This window comes from Piliocolobus tephrosceles, chromosome 7, assembly GCF_002776525.5.
Source record: "Piliocolobus tephrosceles isolate RC106 chromosome 7, ASM277652v3, whole genome shotgun sequence".
Classification (NCBI taxonomy): Eukaryota; Metazoa; Chordata; class Mammalia; order Primates; family Cercopithecidae; genus Piliocolobus; species Piliocolobus tephrosceles.
Window position 1 is genome coordinate 128,269,171 of NC_045440.1, and position 17,997 is coordinate 128,287,167.

Consider the following 17,997-nt stretch of genomic DNA (forward strand, 5'->3'; position numbering starts at 1 on the left):
GTGTGTGGCAGTGGGGATGGGGTGGGGTATTAGTTATTAAGCCAAAACAAAAAGCCAATCTATGGGAAGCAAAGGTAAGAACTAGGATGGAAAGAGGTGGGGGAGGAGAAGGGAGGAGAATTGTCAGTGCTTGTATACAAAAGGCACGGTAGCTCTGTTAGCTGGAAGGGGGAAAATGCTGAGTAAACCACTTTATTATGTAAACTGCCTAACAACACAAATAACCATGCTGCACACAAATCAACTCAGTCACCCATAAAAACACACATCCTCTCCAAGCTTGGACCTTCCTCCCCACTGCCGCTGTTACCGCCGCCACCGCCGCCACCACCACCACCACCACATAATTCGCCAGCATTGATGAAGGCTGCCGAGGTTAGACAGAGAACAGCACACACGCATCCAGATGTAATTCAAGTATCATCTGGGGTAATACACTAAAGCCTAATGGGGAAACCCCACTGAATGGGGCAAGAGTTTCTCTCTGTTAGGGATAAGATAATCCTGAGCAGGACAGACACGCATGCTTGGGTGTGGAATTCTGATATCCCTCACTATGCCTGCTGGAGGATTATAGAATTCTGGTGACATCCTGCCCTGGGGATCCAGGACATGTTTTGGTAAATGTGGGATTCCGGTGAGTTCATTCTAGGCTAACACATGATGACTGCCCTTTCAAGTGTCATTCCAGGAAGACACGGTTAAAAGCAAATCACTACTGAGGCAGGAACACTGGTTGACCACAATGAACAATTCTCTCCGGCAACTGTTGCTACCCAACCAAAGATCAATAATAAAAGGCCACTTGTCAAATGGGGAACAGTGCTGTTGTCAGGCATCAGTTTTTACATCAAGAAAAGATTGATGGGATTAGAAAGGAGGGATTCATTTTATCAGCGGCAATGCTAGGTTCACAGTCACAAATCTCCTAAATATACATACTTGCCCACCAAAATAATCAAACACATAAGCAACCGTAACTCCATCAACTTAAAAACATCAAAAACAAGGTATTTTTTAAAATGTATAAAATAAAAACACTCTGTATAAATATACAGATTCATTTGTTATTTCCAGTCCTTATGTATAGTGTGAGTTGTAAAAATGCTAAAAATGCATGACACCCTACTGTCCTAGGCTCAATACGAAGTCTGAAGTTTCATGGAAAGCATACCCCAAGAAATGACAGCTTTAAAAAATGGAAAATGGTAAGACAAACTTCACATGCCTGGGCCATTTTTAAAAAGATGTTTTATTCATAGCAGATGTACATGACTAAATATATTGTGCTAACAAATTAAAATGACGCAAGACAAATTGAAGTGGCAAAACATCAAAATGATGAAACCTAAAGCAGAATGTACATTTACGAACCCATTTAAAACAATACTTTTTACATCACCTCCTGCTAGGGCAATGGCAGCTCTAAAATCTGTGTATAGAAGGGCTCAGGCGCTGGGAAATTTATCTTGAAGCTATGCTTATATAATAACCACAGTTTTTAGCTATGTTGCCTATTATTATAAACATCAACCATTTTTATAGATTTTATTTGTACTTTATATAAGATTGAGATTATAAAAAGTGTTCAATATAAAAAGTATATGGATACACATACATGCATATGTGTACACAAACACATACACATATATATACAGTTTAGATGGTTTCTAGAATTTTTTTTTTTTTTTTTTTGAGACCGAGTCTTGCTGTGTCACCCAGGCTGGAGTAGAGTGGTGTGATCTTGGCTCACTGCAACCTCCGCCTCCCAGGTTTCAAGTGATTCTCCTGCCTCAGCCTCCCAAGTAGCTGGGACTACAAGTGTCTGCCACCATGCCCAGCTAATTTTTGTATTTTTAGTAGAGATGAGGTTTCACCATATTCGCCAAGCTGGTCTCGAACTCCTGACCTTGTGATCCACCCGTCTCGGCCTCCCAAAGTGCTGGGATTACAGGCGTGAGCCACCGCGCCCAGCTGATATGCCTTTTTATTTTTAATCAAATGAAGAAATTTGACTACATTCCTTTATGGTAATATTCAAAGAATTTTCAGTTCCAGACACGCAAGAAGGGCCTTTTATATGATGTTTTTAATTTGAAAAAAATTGTTTTCAATTTGAGGCTAAAGAGTTTGCTAGGTAGCAATAAGAAGACAAATATTTCAGGTAATAGATACCCCAATTACCCTGATTTGATTTTTTTTTTTTTTTTTTTTGAGACAAAGTCTCGCTCCATTACCCAGGCTAGAGTGCAGAGGCATGATCTCAGCTCATTGCAGCCTCCGCCTCCTGAGTTCAAGTGATTGTCATGCCTCAGCCTCCCAAGTAGCTGGACTTAAAGGCCCTCCAGCAAGCTCAGCTAATTTTTTTTCTATTTTTAGTAGACCCAGGATTTCGCCATGTTGGCCAGGCTGGTCTCAAACTCCTGACATCAAGTGATCCATCCACCTCCGCCTCTCAAATGATTTGAACTTTACACGTTATATGAATTTATCAAAGTATCATATGTACCCCCATAACATGTAGATTATTATTTATCAATCTTTTTTAAAAAAAAAATAAAGTTTGCTAGGTAGAAATACTAAGACTCTAATTACATGAAAGAGTTCTGGGCTTGAACACCAAAGTCAATCCTGAAGTTAAAGGCTAGTGAAGTCTCAATTAAACAATCTGGTTAAAATAAAACTCAGGAGCAAACAAGAGCAGTCTGGCTGGAGCCAGGAAACAACCCAGCTGAGAACCCAAATAACCCAGCACCTTCTCCCCTCAGAGGGAAGATTCCCTCCCCTCCTCCACTCCATCCTTGAAGCAGGGTAGGTGCCTTCTAACTAGCTGTCCCTTGCACCAGAGACTTGACCTCAGGGAGGGGTCACCAAGATTCAAATTCGCAACTCCAGGGAGGAATCCTGCCAAGACCCCATCCCAACAGCCCCTTGCCCAAGAGCTGACGGGCTTCCCACCAGGATCCATGAGGGCTGCATGAAAGTGGAAGCTGCTGTTTGCACAGAGTCATTCATTCAGCAGATGGGTCTGCACCCTGCTGAAGGCCGGATACTCAGCATCTGGGAATGTGAGTTCTTCAGAAAGGAGCAGGCCCTGTTGGAGGTATTTGCAATCTGGTGGGGAAGACAGTGACAGCACAGCTAGGGGACTCCTCTAACCCCAGCATGTCCCCTGAGGCCCTGAGCAAGGACCCAGTTTACTTCCTGAGGGGAGACAAAGGTCTCACAAGTGATACAGCTCTTAAACCCCTGGGAGATCAGCAGCAGATCCTCATGCATACAAACAGGGTTAAGAGGGGGAGGGCTGGAAAGGGCATTCTGGGCCTGGAATGCACATGTGCCAGCAGATAGGGATCAAGGGTTTTAAGGGTTTCAGAAAAGAGTGAGCAGTTCTTCCTGGGTGCAGTTGCCAGCCATGGGCAGGGAGTCACCATTGGACAGGTGGGTTACGGCAAGATGGCAAGAGGCTTTACGGGACAGCACAAACATACCTCACTGGAGAGCAACATCTCCTGGAAAGCTTTTCAAAATTGGAGATTCTGGGGTCTCACCTAGTTATTCTGATTCCATAGGAGTGACAGGGCCCTGAAATCTGTCCCTTAATGTGAACTTCTTGAGTGACTGTGATGCCTAATGCCAGATCTGGAGACCATGGCATTTACCAAAATCTGTGCTGCAAACGTGTAACACATTTGTAAGAACTAAGCCGTCAGCAATTTTCTTCATCAACCTCGGCGATCCAGATTCGCTGACTAAAGGGCATGTCTGTTGGTCCAGCCTTCGATGCCTGTCCTAGAAGGTCCAGCATCCACCTGCCTTCCTCCTGCACACACTCAAGTCTGAGAAGAGGCCTCAACCCAAATGCCCATCTGTAATTTTCCCTTTCCTCTTCTAACCTTCTCTCTCCATTATCTTTGGCTTAATCTTGCTTCCTCTACTTCCTTTGTCGTCAGAGCAAAAATTTGAAGCTCTAAAGATAATATAGAAAACGAAATTTACACTGTCCAACTTCATTCATAGTTAATGAGCACCAAGGCAAGATTTAAAATCACAGAATATTAGAGCCAAAAAAAAATTACTTGTGATCATCTAGGCTCCTAGACCCTTTATAGGTGGGAAAATGGAAGCCCAGAGAAGGGAAATATTTACTCAAGATCACATAGCTGCAAACGCACAAAGTCAAACCTACGCATCCCAGATCCCAGCCTAGTGGTTACTCTAACTACCACATATAGACTTTTGTTATTTCAACTACGTAGATTATTTTTTGTGCTACACAGATTTTTTTTTTAATGCATTCAGGATCAAAATGAGAAATAAAATTTGAACACCTGTAAGCCTGTGCCCTTACACATCAGGAACTTGCGCGGAGTACGGAGTGGATGATACACTCCCTCTTAGTCAGCACTGGCCCATCCTGGCCACTGTGCCATCTGCTTGTGTCAGCAAGGGCCTTTGAAAAGCAGTGTTGTGTGACTCTCCTTTTCATCTGCCTGTGTGCCTCTGTAATTACTTTTATGGTTTTGAACAACCATCTCAGGAAAGTTTAGATAATAATACATCCAATGCCTGAGGAGCACATTTCAGATTCTCAGAAGGAAGGAAATGGATCCAGGCAGACTAGATCATCTTTAATGTCCAGATTCTTTAAGTTGTTACCCTAAAAAGTAGGCATGATTTTAAGACTGAAAATCAGGATAGCTAGCCTTTATTGAATGTGTACCATGGGCTGGGCTCTGTTCTGAGTGGTTTACGTGTATCAAGTCTTTTTATTCTCACCATAGACTATGTGGTAGGTACTTATCTTTTTCTTAATTTCCTTAATTTTCCTTTTCTTATTTTTTTAAGTAGCCCAGACAAATGCATGCCACTCAGTTTAAACATTTCTCAGCTCCTGTGAGAGCCACATGCTGGTCCATTATGCATATGAAGGAAGCAGAGACTCTGCTCCACAAAGCCTTGGGTTCCATGTCTACCAGATACCTAGAAACCAATTCTTTGTGTCCAATAATACAGAAAATGGTACTTTCATATTTAAAACAAATTGTATATTCATCCAGAGTCTAAAATCAACAAAATATGGAACTCTGCCTAGTGCTAATAAACTGGAATTCCATTATAGTTTAATTATTAACACATACACACACATTATAATATCCACTTACACACTTTCATTTAAAAAACAATGAAAGCAGTTAAGTTCTAACATATTTCCACATTCTGTTTAACAATAGGTACATAACAACTAGATTGATTTTGCTCTTATAGTGACTAGTTTGCAAAGTTTTTCCTAAGTAAATTTTATTAATAGCTAGTGCAAAAGATTTCCTATAAAGGACAAAGACCACTCAAAGCTGTTTCCTTTTGGAAACAATATGAGATGCTAATATTTTGGAAACCAGAGCAACCTCCTTGCTTGAAATTCTGGGCACTTGCCCAGAAGAGATGGACTTAATCATAATTGTAATTCCCTCCTACCACTTCCATCAAGAGAGACTTAAAAAAAAAAAAAAAAAAAATACACGTAAAGGCTCTAAGCAAGGGAGTGAACCAAGGATACTCTTTCTGGAGAGGGTAGATATCAAATCACAAACTCTGTTAGAGTCACCGCCTACACCATCCCTAAGCCCAAATCTATTCGCTGCTGACCAAAACAGCTTGAAGCACTTTTTACAGATTATCATTTCCCTGGTGATCCATCCATCATTAAAAATAGATCACTTGTAGGACTCCAAAAGGATATGTACTTGGGCATTAATTGCAGCAGACCTTGTAGTAGCAAATACCTGGAGATAACCTAAATATCTATCAATAGAATAATGATTCAACTGTGCTATATTCAGACAGTGCTATATTCAGAAATTCCATTTGGCCGCTAGAAAGAATCAGCTGGATCTATAGGTACTGGAAAGGTAACTATAATATACTATGCTGTAAAAAGCACAGGAACAATGTTTGTTAGGGGCTACCTTCTGAAAAAGGTCACACAGGTATATTTTATTCCATGTGTCATTCCACATACTGTGGAAAACTAGTTTTTTGTTTTTTGTTTTCTCCCAGGCATGTTTGTTTGTATATACACAAAAACATCTGTAAATGACACTAAACCCAACTCCTGGGAGGGGCGGGGAGGTGGGGAGGGTAGATTTTACTTTATATACTTACTTCAATTTTTTTTTTTCTTTTGGACACAAAGTCTTGCTCTGTCGCCCAGGCTGGAATGCAGTGGTACAATCTCGGCTCACTGCAACCTTCACCTCCCAAGTTCAAATGATTCTCCTGCCTCAGCCTCTCGAGTAGCAGGATTACAGGTGCCCGCCCCTATGCCTGGCTGATTTTCATATTTTTAGTAGAGAGAGGATTTCACCATGTTGGTCAGGGTGGTCTTGAACTCCTGCCCTCAGGTAATCCACCCGCCTCAACCTCCCAAATGCTGGGATTACAGGTGTGAATCACCACACCCAGCCTACTTATTTCAATTTTTTAAACTAAAGAGAATGTTCTATTTTTTAAATTTTTAAGCAAAAATTAATAAAAGTCACTTCTGACACTTAGTAAGAAGGATATTCAAGTTTCTCTTATCTCTGTAAAATATACCCTCTTTCTATCACCCATATACTTTTAGGTCATTTGAGAGTTCTCACACTCCCACATGCAATGAAAATAGTAGTACATATGGATTTTAAACAGAAAGTATCTGGCATCACTAAAAATGATCTGAAATCCAATGGTCTAAAAATATGTCAAAGCAACCGGGTGTGGTGGCTCACGCCTGTAATCCTAGTACTTTGGGAGGCCGAGGCGGGTGGATCACGAGGTCAGGAGTTCGAGACCAGTCTGGCCAACATGACGAAATCCTGTCTCTACTAAAAATACAAAAATTAGCCAGGCATGATGGTGGGCGCCTGTAATCCCACCTACTTGGGAGGCTGAGGCAGGAGAATCACTTGAACCCGAGAGGCAGAGGTTGCAGTGAGCCGACATCGCGCCATTGCATTCCAGCCTAGGTGACAAGAGCAAGATTCTGCCTCAAAAAAAAAAAGTCAAAGCAGGGGTTTGTTCACTATGAGATTATTTGCCTTTGGTGAAATACATCACCCTCCAAACTACTACTCTACCCCCATCACTTCTGCAGTGAGGCTCTTTGGTTTCTTTTTGCACAAATAAAGGCTGTTTTTCTTCCCTTCAAAGATCACAATTTCCAGACCCTCCAGTGTCCCGCCAGGAACCATTCTGGGAGCAGCATCTTCAAAATCCCAGGTTCCCACTACAGGAACTTATGGACAATCTGGGGATCTCTTTCCAGTCCATCTACAGGATCCATCCAAGAATTAAACATTAAAATATAAAAACATTATTATCATAGAGCCTCAAACAAGCAATGCCAGATATCTAAGTTCCTTAAAACAGTAGAGCAGCTTTCTTAAAAAAAGACACATTCTGGGCCAGGCATGGTGGCTCACGCCTGTAATCCCAGCACTATGGGAGGCTGAGGTGGGCAGATCACTTGAGGTCAGGAGTTGGAGACTAGCCTGGCTAACATGATGAAACCCCATCTCTACTAAAAATACAAAAATTAGTTGGGCATGGTGGCACATGCCTGTAATCCCAGCTACATGGGAGGTCGAGGCAGGAGAATTGCTTGAATCTGGGGAGGCGGAGGTTGCAGTGAGCCAAGACTGCACCACTGCATTTCAGCCTGAGAGGCAGAGCGAGATTCTGCCGGGAAAAAAAAAAAAAAAAAACCTATTCTGATGGCTATTACAGAAAGATATCAATACGGCTAGCAAGTCTAGTTCCAGACACTGCTGAAGTAGAAGAAAATATAAAATGCAATATTATTAACCCTGCAATGGTTTGCATATTAAGTTCTTCTTTATGGCTGTATTTTCTCAAGTTTCTGTAACAGACACACATAAGCTATGGAATTTTGTGAAAGGACTTTTACAAATATACTGGTTAAGGTCCACACCAAGTTGACATACTGGATGAAGAAACCATGGTTCTAATTTCTCTGTTGCATTCTCCAAGGGAACGTTGTAAAACCCTGTTGGCAACCTGGAAATGAGAAATATTACCTGCCCTAGGAAAACCTCCTCCACTCCCTGAGTTAATTGCTCACTGTTCTATATTCCCCTAGCACTTTGTTCTACAACGATTACCATACCAAACATATTATTTCTATGCTGAAATTCTTTATTTACACATCTCATTTTCCCCACTCAATTGTAAGCCTCTCCAGGACAAGGAGAGCCATATTGCTTTTTGTGGTCCCATGATAGTGCCTGAAATAAAAGGAGTTTGTTCAATGAATGAGAAGGGTTCTTGCTGCAAATTCATTCAAATATTTAATTAAGCACCTGTGATAAATGAGTGTCACTGCACTGAAGGTAGCCATCAGGTGGTTCGGAGAAACTTTCATGTGCCTGGGAGCAGTCCCCAACACTTGCCAACCCAAATTTACCAATGTCACCAAATTTACCAATGTCACCACGACAATGAAAAGAACAGGCCTATAGCTGCCGGTGCAACAAGGAGACCCAGAAAGACAACGCAAAGTAAGAGGCAGGAGAGAGTAGCTGCATTGCAAGGAAAGGGGAACCATCTGTTACTGGTCATGTTGCATGCATTTCTTTTCTTTTCTTTTTTTTTTTTTTTTTTTTTTTTTGAGACAGAGTCTCACTGCTGCCCAGGCTGGAGTGCTAATTTTTGTATTTTTAGTAGAGATGGAGTTTCGCCATGTTGGCCAGGTTAGTCTCGAACTCCTGACCTCAAGTGATCTACCTTGGATCTCTTGCCTCGGCCTCCCAAAGTGCTGGGATTACAGGCATGAGCCACTGCACCCAACCATAATGTTGCATTTCTAAAGATGGTCAGGCATATGGGGCATTCATTTTCTTTTCATACTTTTCACATGTTATAAATAACCTTTCTATGATTCAGTACTTGCTGAAGCCATTAAATTTTTTTCATTGATTTAATAAATATACTTTAAACATCTCCTATGCTCTAGGCACTATGTTTTGGGGTTTCAGATGTGAATAAGTCATAGTCTCTATCTCAACAGGTTTGCAGTCAAATGTGAGGGACACATAAATAGATACAACACAATGAGATCCTTATTTTAAAAGGGTTCCTCATTTTATGGAAACTCAGAAAAATGGTCTATCCAATCATTCATACTGCTTCCCATTCCACGAGCAAACAAGGAAAACCCACGTAAGGAGGAAAACACAAATTGCAACCAAAGGCATAGCCCAAGGTTCCACAACCAGCACGTCATTAAAGTGATCAAAAAATCCATCAAGCCAACTCATGCAGAAACAGTGGTTCACTTTCTTCCTTTTTCATTCTTCTTCACATGTGCTTTATTATCCGGAAAACTAGTTGCAACTTCTAATATGTGGAATCCCACAGAGTTTTAAAAAATGGGAAAATACGAGTCAGCTCAGCTTTGATAACTTAAGCTGCATCTTCTCGTGCAGCCACCCCAGGGGAAGAAACCACGTGCTGAATGCAGTTAACGCTGGGAGTCAGCCTCCATCTGCTTACCACGTGTGTTGGTGGCCATGTCCGCCACTTTCTGAAAGGCGTCCAAGAAGGCAGCTGCTGCTACTACTGTTGTCCTGAAATGCAAACAGATAACAAAAGCATGAGGAATGTCTCTCCCTAGCAAATTCATTACTGCTGAAGGCCTAAAACCTCTGCTAAGGAGTACATGTAACCTGCCTCCAGAAATAACTCAACTGAGCATGGACAACCATTGGCTTGTTGAACCCACTTTTTCCCAAGTACTCCACTCGAATAATATCCAGTTCATTTGGTGCTAAACGCTAGTAGCCCTTCCCATTCCATTTCATCTGACTGTATAAAACCATTACCAGGGCCAGGCGTGGTGGCTCACCCCTGTATTCCTGGCACTTTGGGAGGCTGAGGCAGGTGGATCACTTGAGATCAGGAGTTCGAGACCAACCTAGCCAAGATGGTGAAACCCTGTGTCTACTAAAAATACAAAAAATTAGCCAGGCATGGTGGCATGCACCTATAATCCCAGCTACTTGGGAGGCTCAGGCAGGAGAATCACTTGAGCCCAGGAGGCAGAGGTTGCAGTGAGCCGAGATCACGACGCTGCACTCCAGCCTAGGTGACAGAGCAAGACTCTGTCTCAAAAAAAAAAAAAAAAACAAAAAAACAAACAAACAACAAAACCTATCATCAGGCAAAATTTTCTATAGGAGGAAAACAGAGGCATTTTACCTAAAAGAAAAAATGAAACATTAAAAAATAGAAGTGGTAGAGGTGAAATTAATTTTGGAGTAGGAAAGCAATATATACATATGCACATCAGTTGGGGGAAGGAATCTGGGAGACAGATCATGTAGTTCAAACAGTTCGTTTTTAGGAACAGGAAAACGGAGGCCACAAATACAAGGCCACGAACACAGCCCTAGTTCATACCAGAGCTGGGCCAAGTATCCCAGCCTCATGACTCACAGGCTTGACTCACTATAAAACAAGATCCTGGCAGTGTGACTTTTCTCCCTAGATCTGGTTATAATGAAACTGAGATACTACTGTTTCAACCGAATCTGCCAAATTCCTACAAGTTGAGAATGGGGAGAAGATACTATAGTCATTTATGTCCTAGAAATTATTCTGGGCTCTTCATATTTTTTTGCACACAAGATGCTCTGAGCCCTCTGTGGTCTACTGGTTCCAAGAGTCATGATCTAAGGTACCATTCAGTGTAGTCAACACTCCAAGCCAGAGCCATGGATTCCACACAAACAAGTCCCAGAACTAGAATTCAAGGACTTTACAATCAAACTTGTAACTAAGTGTTAGTTTTCAAGTGTTTCTTATATAACTCCAGTCTTTACTGAGCATTCCTAAGGATGCAAAGTTGCTGAAGGAAGAATAACAATAAGGACTTGAAAGGGAAGATTTCAAAATAGAGAAAAATGAAACCAGCTGTAGTGGCTCATGTCTGTAATCCCAGCACTTTGGAAAGCTGAGGTGGGAGGATCACTTGAGCTCAGGAGTTTGAGACCAGCCTGGGCAACATACTAAGACTCCATCTCTACAAAAAAAAAAAAAAAAAAAGTGTTTTTAAATTAGCCGGGCACAGTGGTGCATGCCTGTAGTCCCAGCTACTCAGGAGGCTGAGGCGGGATGACTACTTGAGCCCAGGAGGTCAAGGGTGCAGTGAGCCATGGCTGCACCACTGTACTCCAGCCTAGGTGACAGAGCAATACCCTCTCTCAAAAAGAAAGAGAAAAGAAAAAAGAAAGAAAAAGGGAAAGGAATGGCCTTTAAACATAAGCAACAGTAGCTTTGAAACAAAAGGTTCCTGGAAGGTGCTGGAAGCAGATCCTGGGAAAATCTAGGCAACAGTCCTTTAGAGCCAAACTTCAGAATGAGGCCTGTTATTTTTCAGTAGAGCAACAAAACATTCTGCTCAAAATTTTTAAAAATAATGACATACACATACACAAAACCACTTTGAAGCATATTTTTTAAAGAGTTGACATCAAACACAAACCCTGGAAAAATTAGCTTTATCAAACATCTTGGGATTTATAAATAGCTGGTTCTGATTTACAATTAATATCTGACACAATGGCTGGATTTATTCTCATCCAACTCAACGCGAATCATCCAAATTTAATGAACCAGCTGTAGAGGTGTCTTGTGTATTACACAGTCACCAGGGCTCCACTGAAAATTAGGATGGTGATCAATTTCGAGGCTTTTAAATGGCAGTCATATTTCACTGTCTGACATAGTCACAAGACATCTTGGCCCTCTCTGATGGGGCAGAGCAAACTTGTAACCAACAGAAACACAGAGGAGTGATTCAGCTTCAATATACCAAGCTTCTATGCCTCTTCTGCAATCTAAACTTCATCCTTTCTCTAATACACAAAATTAAACCATGTGCATGAGGCCCCTATATTGCTCTCAGCCCTGTACTATTAGTTTAACAAAATAATAAAGAAATGGTCCCTGCCTTCAGGACAAAATATTGTTTAATAATATAAAATGTATCCTGTACCAGTAGGGATAGGTTAAGATTACTTTAAATTTTACTTTATATGTTTAAGACAGCTGATCCGTCCATTACTTTAAGCTTCAAGATCCTCACCGATAAAAGGGGAAGATAACAATTTTCTTGGTCTACCCTGAAAGCCTGCCAGACAGTTAAATGAGGCTGAATCTTAAAAAAGTAGAGGGAAATATATTTAAATGTTTTACTGTACTACTACAGGAGGAGACCTCCCACAGGATGGAGATGAAGTTACCTAAAATAAATGGTAATCATGGCAGACATGGAGGTGGGAGTAGATACAGCTAAATAAGGTGAGGCTGGTGAAGGACTCAGGTGAGGAGCCCTGAATCCTGAGCAGGGGTTAAGTACAGGACTACCTCCTGTAAGTAATTACTACCTCCCAGGGTAGTAATTACAAGAGCTTAAGCAGGGCTTAAGTACAGGACTTGACAACTGGGGAAGGTGCGGTGTTCCAAGTTCACTGTCCATCTGAGGCTCCAGTTCATGGATGGAAATCCCAGGCCCCAAACAAAACTGAAGGAATGAAAGAAAAAAGACCCACTCTTCCCAAGTTCTTTAGTCTATAGGGCGCCATGGACCCTCCAGTCCTACGGCTAACACTCTGGGCAGTGGCCCCTGGTGTCCACAGGCAAAGGCCCGAGAGCACCACATCACCCCTCTCCCACCTCTCTGTCGTCCACATGGCTATTTATCCTGGAAAACCCATGCCTGCCCTGTTCTCTGAACATCTTCCTCCATCCAAACCAGCCAGTGTCATCCCCTAAATGCCGTGAACCAGGACCATCAAAATAATTCCTTTTTAAAATGTCCTATCCTTCATGAAGCACCCACTAAGTGTAACTGCATCCCTTCACCACAATGATTTAAAAGGGTAGAGCTTTAACAAGAAGATGCCGACATACTTTCTATTTCATATCACATGATATATGAACAAGCACGAGACTAGGCGATCACAGCTCCTTAGAGCTCAGTACTGGATCTTGTTTAGGCAGCTTTACAGAGGCATAATTTACATACCATAAAATACACCCTTTTATGAGTCAATGATTTTTAGTAAATTTGGAGTTGTACAACCATTACCACAATCCAATTATAGAACATTTCCACCAACCCAAAAGATCCATCTTACCCACTTGTCACTCTCCTTCTTCACCCTATCCGCAGGCAACCGCTGATTGACATCACTCTATAGATATGCTTTTGATAGATATTTCATGTAAATGGAATTATACAATAGTCAACACAAGGCTTTATTTTATTTTGTTATTTTATTTTATTTTAGACGGAGTCTTGCTCTTGTCGCCCAGGCTGCAGTGCAATGGCATGATCTCAGTTCACTGCAACCTCCGCCTCCCAGGTTCAAGCGATTCTCCTGCCTCAGCCTCCCAAGTAGCTAGGATTACAGGCACCCGTCACCATGCCCAGCTAATTTTTGTATTTTTAGTAGAGACGGGGTTTTGCCATGTTGGCCAGTCTGGTCTCGAACTCCTGACCTTGTGACCCGCCTACCTCAGTCTCCCAAAGTGCTGGGATTACAGGCATGAGCCACCGCACCAATTTTAAACTCTAATGTGGAGTTAAAAAAAACCAACAAAGGTTTTAAATTCTATGTGGAGAGGCAGTAAGCAGAATGGAGGAGAACATGGACTCAAGCCACAGAGCCAAATCCTTGCTCCGCCATTTACTAGTGATGTCACTATGGATAAGTTATTTAACTTTCCTGTGCCTCAGTTTCCTCATCAGTAAAATGGGGATAATAATAGCATGTACCTCATGGGGTTATGAGATTTAAACAAGTTAACAAATGCCTGGCACATAGCGAGCAACACAGAAATGTTACCTGTTGCTACCTTACATACAGTACCTACCTCATTTGACTCTCAAAATTCCTAAGAAAGGAGGCAAAGCAGACATGAATGAGTCCCATTTTACATATGGGAATCAGGGCCCAGGATATATGGCTACATGTGATCATGCTCTAATCAGAACCCACCACATGCTTCCCTATCTGTAGCACTTCCTGAATCAACTCTAATCAATCTGTATTTTGGTCTGTCCCACTCCATCCTTGTCTGAGGATGTTGCCCTTTTCCTGTAGAACACATGCTTCTACTTACCGAAGCTGGGACTGCAGCTTTCCTGCTTTGTTTATGAAATCTTCCCAAACTGGATAGCTCCCCTGCGACAAATCAAAGACATCAGTAAGTCACACTGCGACAGACATCTGATTACTACATTAACAGAACACCCAATTCCAATCATGCAGGGAACAATCTGTGTATGTTCTCTTCCTTTGCAGGTCTGCGATATGTTTCCTGGATTCTATATACATGTATTGGCTCAGGAATCAGTTTAGAATGTGCTCAGTTCCTGTAATCTTGTAAATACTACAAACATCAACTGAACTAGTTTGGCAGAACCTCACATATACACTTTTGAGTTGTTAGATGGTGGATCCAAATTTAAGGTGTACAGAACATGTAAGGCTACACCCTGAACCACCTGCTCATGCAACACGGCCCTGGCTGTTCTCCCCCTTGCCCCAAACAGCACAAGCGAGGGAACCGGAGTGATTATGGCACTTCCCCAGGACAGGTGGTTACAGAAAGCATTAATTAGACTATCAGAATCTCAAGGTTGTAAAGTTACCTAATGCAGCAGCTCAGCTGATGGCTTAAGCCCAACACCTAGGGACAGCATAGCAACAGGTGGTTCCCAACACACTTCAGCTAACAGGGAACTCATCACCTTCCCAGGGTAGCCCATTATCAGCCACCCTGTCCTTGATGTTCATGCAGTTCTAGCTGTAACCTTCTGGGCGCCCTCAGTTAAGATCAATAATCCTGCTTCCACATGAAGTCTTTTCAAAATTCAGTTTCACATCCAACCCCATTACTCCCCGGGACCCTGCTTCACACCCCGACAGCATCCCAGAGACACTCATCGTGTCTCTCTACTCTTCCTCTAAGTATGGTGCACAGACACAAACTCAAATCCGCAGGTGCAAGTCCGACAGGGCAAAGCAGAGCGGGGACCGACATCTCCCTTCCTACACATGTTAAATTTATATCAAGATCAAACAGCCCACCAACCAAGAGGTGACTCAAAATCAACCCAGAAAAGGTGAAACAATGGGCTGAGAAGTGGTATGTGGCACTGATCATTTAAGTACAGAGCTGAGGGCCGGGCGCCGTGGCTTACAGCTGTAATTCCAACACTTTAGGAGGCCAAGGTGGGTGAACCACTTAAGGCCAGGAGATCGAGATCAGCCTGGCCAACGTGGTGAAACCCAGTCTCTACCAAAAATACAAAAATTAGCCAGGCATGGCAGCGCATGCCTGTAGTCCCAGCTACTCAGGAGGCTGAGGCATGAGAATCACTTGAGCCTAGGAGACAGAGGTTACGGTGAGCTGAGATCACACCACTGCACTCCAGCCTGGGCAATAGAGCAAGACTCTGTCTCAAAAAACAAAACAAAACAAAACAAAACAAAATAAAATATAAAATAAAATAAAACAAAACTAAGACTAAACAACTGGGGATGATGTTTGCAGAATAGAGTGTAAATGTTATGAACCTTGACAAGGTAAAAACAATATATGCCACCTCTTGGTTTCCTTGTTAAGGAAAGGAGGAAGAAATTAGAATGAGGTTACTCAACTCATCTTTCATTACAGAAGCCCAATCAAAACTGTCTAAAACTGCAACCCAGCTAAAACATAACAGTTTTACCTTCCTAATGGTATTAATCATCATTTTTTCTTACCCTTAGAGCAGGTTCTCAGCCTCAACACTAAGGACATTTGGGGCCAGAAAATTCTTTGTCTTGGGGGCTGTCCTGCACATTTAAGATGTTTAGCAGTATCCCTATCTTCCATTGATTGACTAGATGCCGGTGTTCCCCCACCCCCTATTTGGGACAACCAAAAATGAGACATTGCCAGATGGCCCCTAGGGGACAAAATCACACCCAGTCAAGAACCACTGCTTTAAGGCACATCTGAGAAATCAATTTAAAGAAAGTGGTGAAGGACCAATTACAGTATTACTTCACTTCAGTTTCATTTTCTTCTGCTAAATAAGTACAACTAAGTATGCTTTTTCAAAAGATCATGCATAGCACTCATTATAACCAGGAACACCTTGTTATAGAATTGCCTATTTATATACTTCTCTAGCTGTCAATTCTGTCTGAAAATGTACATAGAGATATCTGGAAAATTGTCTACAAAATATTAAAACAGGTTACTTCTGGGAGTTAAAGTCTGGACCAATGTGTTGCTTTCTCCTTTGTACTTTCCTTTATGGCTAGAGTCTTGTGAGTTTTCTTTATAAGGGTCATGTATCATTTTAATGAAAATAATAAAGTCACTACATTTTTTAAAACTTCAGATCAAATTAGAGGTTCTGGCAACAACAGCACCATGAATTTACAATCCACCCAAACTCTAAAGTCTGTTTCACACATGCTGCTAGATCACATCCATCAGTTCTGCCTTCATGCATTTGAGACCTGCTTGGCCCAAGTGCAGGTTTCTGGATTTATTCCTCTAAGTGGCAGTTCGCCCCTACGGAAAACTAGGTTACAGCTGGGCAAGAATCCTGGCTGGCTGGCTCCTGGCAGAGGCCCTTTGGCAGCTACACCTGAGCTACTGTCAACCAACACCTGTGTGAGGGTCTTGTCCCCGCCCCACCACCGACATAGCCTCCATCCCTAGTGTGTGCCCTGGGGGTTACTTCCACTCAAAAGTAAAACTGTACATTAACTTATGTCAAATGAAAACTTGTGAGAGAGCTCAGGCTATCATTGAAGGCCCATCAAGACATAGTGGAAACTCCAATTATGACACCCAACATACATATCATTTTTTTAATCCAGTCCAGATAAGAACACCCTTTGTACACCTAGATCCAATTAAAGAGATAAGGGCCAAGATCAGAGTCCTCAGGATGGCCACTGGAGATCTCTGTCCAGAGGGACAGCAGTTGGCACCTCTAAGAACACAAAGGTTCAAGCAACCAATAGCAGCTTCATCTGACCATTCCTTCTCTTTCTGAGCCACAAGACATGACGAAAAGCTTTCAGAGAAATCTGAGCACATTCAGAAACGCTGCTCACCTACTTCTAGGCAAAGGTGCCACCATCTCTCAGCTACACAAGGAAGAAGGACCAGAGAGCCAGACCTTCCTCTCTCAAACACCAACCACTCCCATTCAGGGAGCCCTGGAGAAATATTATTAAGATGATCAAAGTATTTCTTAAGAAAAACGTGGGCTGGGGCAGTGGCTCACACCTGTAATCCTAGCACTTTGGGAAGCCGAGGCAGGAGGATCACTTGAGCCCAGGAGTTCGAGACCAGCCTGGACAACATGGTGAAACCCCATCTCTAAAAAAAAAAAAAAAAAAAAAAAAACCCAGGCCAGTCACAATGGCTCACGCCTGTAATCCCAGCATTCTGGGAGGCTGAGGCAAGTGGATCAGGAGGTCAGGAGTTCAAGACCAGCCTGGCCAAGATGGTGAAACCCATCTCTACTAAAAATACAAAAATTAGCTGGGCATGATAGCAGGCACCTGTAATCTCAGTTATTCGGGAGGCTGAGGTAGAGAACTGCTTGAACCCAGGAAGCGGAGGTTGCAGTGAGCCGAGATCACACCATTGCACTCTGGCCTGGGCAAAAGAGAGAGACTCCATCTCAACAGAAAAAAAGAAACCTAGCTGGGTGCTGTGGCGCATGCCTGTGGTCCCAGCTACTAAGGACACTGAGGTGGGAAAATTGCTTAAGCCTGGAAGATCGAGGATGCAGTGAGCTGTGATTGTGCAACCGCACTCCAGCCTGGGCAACAGAGCAAGACCCTGTCTCAAACTAAAAAAGTCAAAGGAAAAGGTGAGGCATGTTCATTGAGAACATGCAGAACTGGCCAGTGG

The 17,997-nt window shown here is 42.4% G+C and overlaps 1 protein-coding gene across 7 annotated transcripts in view; it reads right to left on the reverse strand.

Moving 5' to 3' along the window:
- Positions 1 to 17,997, reverse strand: part of MTSS1 (MTSS I-BAR domain containing 1) — a 189,826-nt gene that overhangs the window by 149,111 nt on the left and 22,718 nt on the right. For all 7 annotated transcript variants that reach the window (XM_026454584.2, XM_026454585.2, XM_023224214.3 and 4 more), the window contains exons 2-3: positions 14,188 to 14,249; positions 9,553 to 9,626 (exon numbers count right to left, since the gene is read on the reverse strand). In XM_026454584.2, the coding sequence (XP_026310369.1) occupies positions 9,553 to 9,626; positions 14,188 to 14,249 (136 nt within the window). The remainder of the gene's footprint in view (positions 1 to 9,552; positions 9,627 to 14,187; positions 14,250 to 17,997) is intronic.